The sequence below is a fragment of the Gossypium raimondii genome, chromosome 7 (assembly GCF_025698545.1).
Source record: "Gossypium raimondii isolate GPD5lz chromosome 7, ASM2569854v1, whole genome shotgun sequence".
Classification (NCBI taxonomy): domain Eukaryota; kingdom Viridiplantae; phylum Streptophyta; class Magnoliopsida; order Malvales; family Malvaceae; genus Gossypium; species Gossypium raimondii.
Genome location: NC_068571.1, coordinates 19,707,158 through 19,715,574, shown reverse-complemented (window position 1 = coordinate 19,715,574; position 8,417 = coordinate 19,707,158). Strand labels below are relative to the sequence as shown.

The window sequence follows — 8,417 nt, the reverse complement described above, 5'->3', positions numbered from 1 at the left end:
AATCGGTAAAATTTTTCTATCGATATTTTCATACGATTTTTCTATCATACCAATATTCATGCAAAAATATTAAAATAAATTTATCTTTAAATTGGATTTGTGGTTACGAAACCACTATTCCGATAACTTTGAATTTGGGCCATTACAAACCGAGTACCTTAATCGAATATAGGTTCAACGCTCGTGGGCTACTGCATTTTTCTTCAACAAGGTGTGTACACACACCACTTCAATTTTAGATCGGCAAATGCCAAAATCCTGAAATGCCGAAAAGTCGAAAAGTTGAAAGTACGGCTACGGCTATCACACGAGCGCACGAACGCGCGTGTGGATAAGTTGATACAACGATAGAGGTCACCACGAGCGATCTCGTGGTCTTAGGCTATTTTTGGCCCAAATGGATCGGACTGGGCCGAGTAGGCCCAATGGGCCATGGGCCCTACGCGAGTAAATTTTCCTGGATGGATAGGAAATAATGAGCCGGACATGACGATCGCATGACCAGGGGCAGTTTTGGGCTTAATGGGCCACACGAGCGAGTGGGCCCACTTGGACCCATCTACACTATTAGGACCATTTAGGTTATCTGTGTCGCCCGAGGCGACTATAGACCTTCGAAAAGGTTGTTAAATTACCGTAATACCCCTATAAGTAAAATAATCGTAATGCCCCTAGAGGGTAAATGACTATTTTGCCCCTCGTGGGTAAATGACTGATTTGTGCTATGGTTTGATTGACTTAACTATTAACGATATGACTGATTTTGAGCATGGCATACTGCATACACGACATACTGCATGGGGTTGGGATCTTGTATTGGAGGAAGTGATTGATATGTGAGGGTCGCACGGGTCGCATGTGACGACTGTGGACCCACCGAGGGCTATAAGCCGATTATGTGATTGGCAGCTCTTCTGCAATATTGGTTAGTGCCGCAATCGGTGCTACATAAGGAGTGTAGGGATGGGTGGGTCGATTTAATCCCCACATGAGTGTAGGGTTGGACAGGAGATAGAGTGCAGGGTTGGTATGGGTATTTATGCATTGCATATACTGATTCTGATATTGAGATGGGCTTAGGCCCAGATATATGTGTTATGTGCCATTTGATATGGGCTCAGGCCCAACCGAGGCTAATGGTGGTTAAGGCCATTTGCCACCGTTACCATATTGGGCTAAGGCCCACACTGATACTGTTACTGTTAAGGGCTCAGGCCTAGACTGATTTTGTTTCTTTAATAAGGGGATTACACACTGAGTTTCCGTAAACTCACCCCATTTTTAACCTTTCAGGTAATCCCCAGCGTTAGACGATTCAAAGCTGTGAGGGACTTGGAGGTGGCCACACAACTGCACTTGTTTTATTCTATTTTGCTCATTTACTTAAGCAATTTGATTTTGATTCAGGTTGTAATAAGGCCTCTATACTTTCTGGATTTTAAATTTGGGATTTGATGTGATTGTGATTTATATCTGCTAGAAGTAGAACACGGTTTTCTAAAACAATAATTGTTTTCTAACACTATGTTTCCGCACCTTAATTTTTAAATATCATGTTTTCATAAATCATTTGCTTTAACTTAAGCTTCTGCAACAATAAGGTTTTGAAGGTAATAACTTTTTAATTAACCTCGATTGAAAATAAACAAACGCAAACTGAGGTTTTATACAAGTTTTAAATGACAAGAAGTTTGAAATTTCAAAAAGGGTTTTTAATGAAAACATGGTTTTCAAAAAACACTTCAATGTGACACGCCAGATTCGAGCCTAACTTCTAGGCCGGATTTGGGGTGTTACATCTATCAACAAGGTTGCACCATTAAAAATTTGATTTTTTTTAATTAAAAGTGATTGGTGTCAAAATATAGGGGTGGTGCCGCCTATGCACCACCCTCCACCACCCCTAGTATACCATTTCCGTAAATAATTTAGATGGTATACCATTTTGGAAATTTTAATTTTTTTATATTATTTAAGAAAAAAATCCATTTTTGAGCATAATCAATGCAATCTCTTTCCATGGTAGCCTAGAAGTACACAACCCTCATGATTTGTCTAGCCATCATATGTTCATTTGCAAGTGCACCATATACCCTATCATGTACTTCTAATGTTCTTTGAGCTTCCTTAAAATCTACACATATTAATAAGATATGATCTCGATTTTTTTTATAACGCCTCAACATCTAAGAAGAAACTGATAGATAGTCTTTTGATAATCTGCTTATCATTTTCATAAGTATGTTTAGGGAATTTCTGAAAATTCAAGTATTTCACAATATAATAATACTATGGTCGTCCATCTACTTCTTCATCAATGTCAAGGCAATGAACAAACATTCTTTTAATTTCCAATTCGGATGGTCACACCTTTACTTCACAGTTCAATTTGTGTGTTTTTTCTTACTTATTTCATTTTGTTGTCGTGCGCTGCATCGCATTGATCTCCCGAACACCAATAATTATAAGATCAAGACCTTCCTCACATAGGAAGGATTAAAATTGGTGGCTTAGATAAGTATTTGTTAACTTTCTTCAGCCACTCACCACTATCATCCTTTCCAAGTAATTTAAATAATGGATCACATTTCAACGTTAATTGTGGACTGAAATGAGAGAGATAATTTAAAAGTTAAAAAAAAAGAAGCCTTGCTCATAAACAAACTAAAATTTTAAAATCTTACTAGAGTACTATGGGAAGCATACCTATTTAAGGGTAGGTTTGGATGAGCGATTAGGTGCAATGCGGTACGTTTAACTTACTTTTTATCTCACGCTACAGTATCGCTACAGTATCTAATCTCACCACCATCGCTGTTTTTACACTAACCGCAGTTAAAGGCACCGCCTATCCAAATTCACTCTAAGCATATTTAGTTAACACTCTGCCAGCCAAAATTCCCTCCAAAAGTTCACCTAGAATGAATTTGTGAAATTGCGATTCTCTTCCCTTGGCATCCCAAAATGCAAACTCTAACCCTTTCCAACATGCTCCACCAGCACTTCCCTGATGCTCTCCATTTTTCGCTTCTCAAATCCTCCAAAACCCACCAAGAAACCCAACAGCTCCACGCATTTTCCCTCAAAACCGCCGTTTTCTCTCATCCCTCACTCTCTTCTCGTCTCCTTTCTCTCTATGCCGACCCCAACATCAACAACCTCCGCTACGCTCGCTCCGTTTTCGATCGAATCCAACACCCCTCGTTGGTTCTCTGGAATATCATCCTCAAATGCTACATACAAAACCAGCAATCCCATGAAGCTATCTCCCTGTTCGTCCTTCTGCTTGGTCATTTTCCGCCAGATGAATTCACGTTTCCTTGCGTGATTAAGGCATGTGCTAAGTTAACTGCTTTGAAAGAAGGCAAACAAATACATGGGTTGGTTTTGAAGCTTGGCTTCGGATTAGATAAATTTGTGCAGGCTAGTTTGGTTAATTTGTATTCCAAGTGCGGCGAGATTGGTTCTGGTTACACAGTGTTTGATCAAATGGATGATAAAGATTTGGTTTCATGGAATTCTTTGCTTGATGGGTATGCAAGGTGTGGAGAAGTTAAGGCTGCCATGAAGGTGTTTGATGAAATGCCTGAAAAGGATTGTTTTTCATGGACGGTTTTGATTGATGGGTTGGCGAAATGTGGGGAGGTTGAGACTGCTAGAAAGATATTCGAGAACATGCCAAATAGGAATTTAGTTTCGTGGAATACTATGATTAATGGGTATATGAAAGCTGGAGATACTAATTCCGCTTGTAAATTGTTTGATCAAATGCCCACAAGAAATTTGATCACGTGGAATTCAATGATAGGAGGATTCAAATTGAACTTGCGCTTTTTGGAAGCTTTGGAAATGTTTGAGAGAATGTTGGAGGAGGAATTTAGGCCCACTCACGCTACGTTAGTTAGTGTGATTTCTGCTGTCTCTGGATTAGCGAGTCTTGGCACGGGAAGATTGATACATTCGTATATTGTTAAAAATGGAATCGAATTAGATGGGGTGGTTGGGACAGTGCTGATCGAAATGTATTCCAAGTGCGGAGGCATTGATAGTGCGGTAACTGTTTTTCGGACAATAAGCCACAAAAAGTTGGGGCATTGGACTGCTATAATTGTAGGCTTGAGTATTCATGGCATGGCTGACCATGCTCTGAAGCTATTTCTTGAAATGCGCAGAATTGGTGTGAAGCCTAATGCTATAACTTTTGTTGGTGTGCTTAATGCTTGTAGTCATGTTGGATTGATTAACGATGGTCACAAATATTTTAATATGATGATAAATGAATATGGAATTAAACCTGCTATAGAACATTATGGTTGTTTGGTGGACATATTATGCCGAGCTGGTTGTCTTGAAGAAGCAAAAGATATCATTGAAGAAATGCCCATGAGACCAAACAAAGTAATCTGGATGACATTGCTTAGTGGTGCTAGGAACCATAGAAACACAAAAATAGGTGAATATGCTGCTCAACATTTGATTGAATTGGATCCAGAGACTACTGGTGGTTATGTTGTCCTTTCCAATATGTATGCTGTAGCAGGTGAGTGGGAGAAAGTTTCTGAGGTAAGAGAAATGATGAAGAAGAGAGGATTAAGAAAAGATCCCGGCTGCAGTTCAATAGAGCATAAAGGGGTGGTTCATAACTTTATTGTGGGAGATAAATCACATCCGCAAACAAAAGAAATTTATTCCAAATTGGCTGAGATGAGAGAGAAGTTGAAATTGGCAGGACATGTTCCTGACACAAGCCAAGTGTTGTTGTATATCGAAGAGGAGGAAGAGAAAGAAGCAGAATTGGAAAACCATAGTGAGAGGTTGGCTATTGCCTTTGGTCTCAACAATACTGAAGCTGGATGTCCCATTCGCATCATGAAGAACCTTCGTGTTTGTAGTGATTGCCATTCCATCACTAAACTGCTTTCTAAAATCTATAGTCGTGAGATTATTGTGAGAGATAATAGCCGGTTTCATCATTTTAAAGATGGATTGTGTTCTTGCAAAGATTTTTGGTGATTACCTCAGATGTTGGCTGGTATTATTGCCATCTTTCAACGGAACTGAAAGGGAAGACCCTCATGATAACTTTAAGGTCTTCAGGCTGTGTTTTGTCATCACGTTTGAGGGTTTATAGAAATGGCTAGATATGTTTCTTGCGCTTTATTTATATCAACTAACTGAACCAGCCTCTTACTACAAAATAAAACATTTGCTTTATGATCTCATCTCATTTCAAGAAAGGTGCTATTTCAGGGAAAAAGGATATGGATTTAATGATACAACAGCTCAAAAGACTAGCAGTGAATTACATCAGTACACAGCAACAGATGCTACATAGCAGTTAATGTTACAGCTTTCAGAGACATATCTATAATCTAAGTTCATTTTCCGGGGACAAAGTTAGTGGCATAAGCCCATGCGTTGTTGGCCACCGGATCGGCAAGGTGGTCAAGGAGGTTCTCAATGGGACCCTTTCCTGTGACAATAGCCTGGACAAAGAATCCAAACATGGAGAACATTGCAAGGCGGCCATTCTTGATCTCCTTAACCTTCAATTCTGCGAACGCATCAGGATCATCAGCCAGTCCAAGTGGGTCGAAAGCACCACCTGGGTAAATTGGGTCCAGTCCTTCACCAAGTGGTCCCCCTCCAACTCTGTATCCTTCAACAAATCCCATGAGCACAACTTGGCAAGCCCAGATTGCAAGAATGCTCTGAGCATGGATAAGGTTTGGGTTGCCAAGATAGTCAAGGCCACCCTCGGAGAATATTTGAGATCCAGCTTTGAACCAAACTGCCTCTCCGAACTTAACTCCATTCTTTGAAAGAATTTCAGGGAAGACACAACCAAGGGCACCAAGCATTGCCCATCTGCAGTGGATCACTTCAAGCTCACGGTTCTTAGCAAATGTCTCTGGGTCAGCTGATAACCCAGCAGTGTCCCACCCATAGTCACCAGGGAATTCACCTGTCAGGTATGATGGGATTTGGTCTGAGAATGGACCCAAGTACTTTGGGCGGTCAGGGCCATACCTGTTTTTAAAACCAAACCGTAGGTAATCAGATCAAGAAGCAGAAATATAGTTCCGTTGCATGATTTCGCTTGTACATGCTATTTCTCTTTAAATGTATGGCTTAAAATAAGGCAGATTGCTGCTAAAATGTACTGTACAAATTGAAATTTTTAGTCTGTTGTTTCACAATATTTGGGTTAACCATCAATGATTAGACTAAAAAGATCCTTATAACAAAATGCTGCTAGTTAGTACTAGGAAGTAGTAACAAAAGTATACCAGATGCTGGTAGGGGCACTTTTCACAGTTCTGCGCATGGTAACACGACCACCATCGAAAGCTCCGACTTTGCGTAAGAGCTCATTGGACTGCTTCAAAGCGGTCTGGCCAACGAAAGCAGATTGTTGGATAGCAGAGGTTGCCATGGTGCCTAAGGCTTTAGGTTGACTTGGTTTGTTTGCCGATGGTTATTGTAGTCTATTTTGGTTTGGAGAGAAGGGGTTATAATGGAAATGAGAAGATGTTGTGGATCAGGAAATGTACATGTCAGCAGCAGTCTATTGGTTGCTGCATTGGTGTGGATTTGCAATTGGATTTTTTGGAGAGTTGTATAGGTTGATTTTATGCCGCGTGGATTTGGAAAAATCTTCTTGATGTTTTTGGTGGTGAAGCTAAAGCCATATATATAGCCACTTAACTCTGCTAATATTTCTCATGTTCTAGTATCTCTTGTATCATCCGTATAGATATAAGCAGCTATTAGTGAATAATAAAAATATCTTTTAAAAGGTTAAAATAAATAAAATTATTCAATTTAAATATATATAAACATATATATTTATTTAGATTTAAATTAATAAATATGTAAGAATAGAGTTTGGCATAATAATTTTATTAATTTATTTAAATATAAATGGACTAAATATACAAAAAAATAAAGTTGGTTAATATTAAATTTTGAACCTTTTAATTGATTTTTTAATAAAATTTACTAATTTATAGATAAAACTATAATAAATTAATATATAATAGAAAATTTATATATAACTTTTAAAAGTTGTACACTTAAAAACATAATCATCTTTCTTTAGGATACCACTATTAAAACATATTTGAGTTTGAAATTATGATAACTTAATAGGGTGACTCACAATCATGTCTACATTATATTTTTAAAATTAAAAGATGTTTATCAAAATAGAATTATAACTAACATTTGTATAAAATTAAATTAAATTAAATTATTGACAACGTAATAATAAATTTCATAATTAGAATTATATAAATTATATAATCTATTAGTAAAAAATAAGTAACTTCTATATTTGCAAATATCATTTTTTGTAATATGATATTTTAATTATACTTTTAAGTTTTGAAATTATTTTAATTTACATGTTAAAGCACAATTCACTTAACGTCCTAAATAATTAATATTACAAATAATATATAAAATAGTCAATAACAATTCATGATAAATTAGCAAATTATGATAGACAAGACAATGATCACAAGTTTCTTCTTCAAAATTTCACTATTTTCATACATATAAGCAGCTATTAGTGAACGATAAAAAATATCTTTTAAAATTTTAAAATAAAATAAATTATTCTATTTAAATATATATATTTTTAAATTTAAAGAAATATTTAATAATAGACTTGACATAATAATTCACTTTAAAGATAAAATAATATAAATATGAAATCTTATTAATTTATTTAAATATAAAGGAATTAAATATATGAAAAATAAAATTCCTTAATTTAATTAATATCTAGTAGGTTAACTTACAATTAACTAATTAAATTTTAAAATTTTTAGATTAAATTCTTAATAAAATTCATTACAAGAAAGTTTTAACATTTAATAATTTATAGATATTGGTGGAGCATATGGAGCCTGTGACGGTTGCTAGATATGGGAACGGGGTGGAGGATAGGTACTGGCGAAGCAGTCTCAATTTGGCAAGATAAGTGATAATGTGCTTGATCAATATATTTTTTATTATTTATTGTAACATCTCATGCTCGGTTCGGTAACCGGAGTCGAACAAAATAATGTTATTACCAAATATTTAAATGATTTTGAAACATTCAGCTAATTGGAATATACAACAACATGAGTTGATAGCTTATTTTGTTTTTGGCACTTACTTAAAAGTTTACAAAATATGTATTTAATTTTTATATTTAATCCAACCGTACATACTGCCTTGTGTTTAAAAGAGTTTCGGCTAAATATAGTAAAATCAGATTCTTAGTTTACTAGCGTGTGGACTACCACGATATGTACATGTTACAAAAATACAATTAAAAGGCTCACAACTAAAACTTCAGCTTTTGGCTTAGTCCTTTTCCTATCGTTCAAAACGGCTATTGATACCTGAAGAGATAAATCAAGAAG

The 8,417-nt window shown here is 36.3% G+C and overlaps 2 protein-coding genes across 2 annotated transcripts; one reads left to right on the top strand and one right to left on the bottom strand.

The window, feature by feature from the left end:
* Positions 1–2,896: 2,896 nt before the first annotated feature.
* On the top strand, positions 2,897–5,289 carry LOC105799679 (pentatricopeptide repeat-containing protein At1g08070, chloroplastic). The gene has a single exon (XM_012630352.2). The coding sequence runs from the start codon at positions 2,965–2,967 to the stop codon at positions 5,011–5,013; it is 2,049 nt and encodes a 682-aa protein (XP_012485806.1). The 5' UTR covers positions 2,897–2,964; the 3' UTR covers positions 5,014–5,289.
* Positions 5,245–6,500, bottom strand: LOC105799687 (chlorophyll a-b binding protein 151, chloroplastic). The gene is made up of 2 exons (XM_012630361.2): positions 6,291–6,500; positions 5,245–6,030 (listed from the first exon to the last, which is right to left on the bottom strand). The coding sequence occupies exons 1-2, from the start codon at positions 6,434–6,436 to the stop codon at positions 5,379–5,381; spliced, it is 798 nt and encodes a 265-aa protein (XP_012485815.1). The 5' UTR covers positions 6,437–6,500; the 3' UTR covers positions 5,245–5,378.
* Between the last annotated feature and the right edge of the window lie 1,917 nt (positions 6,501–8,417).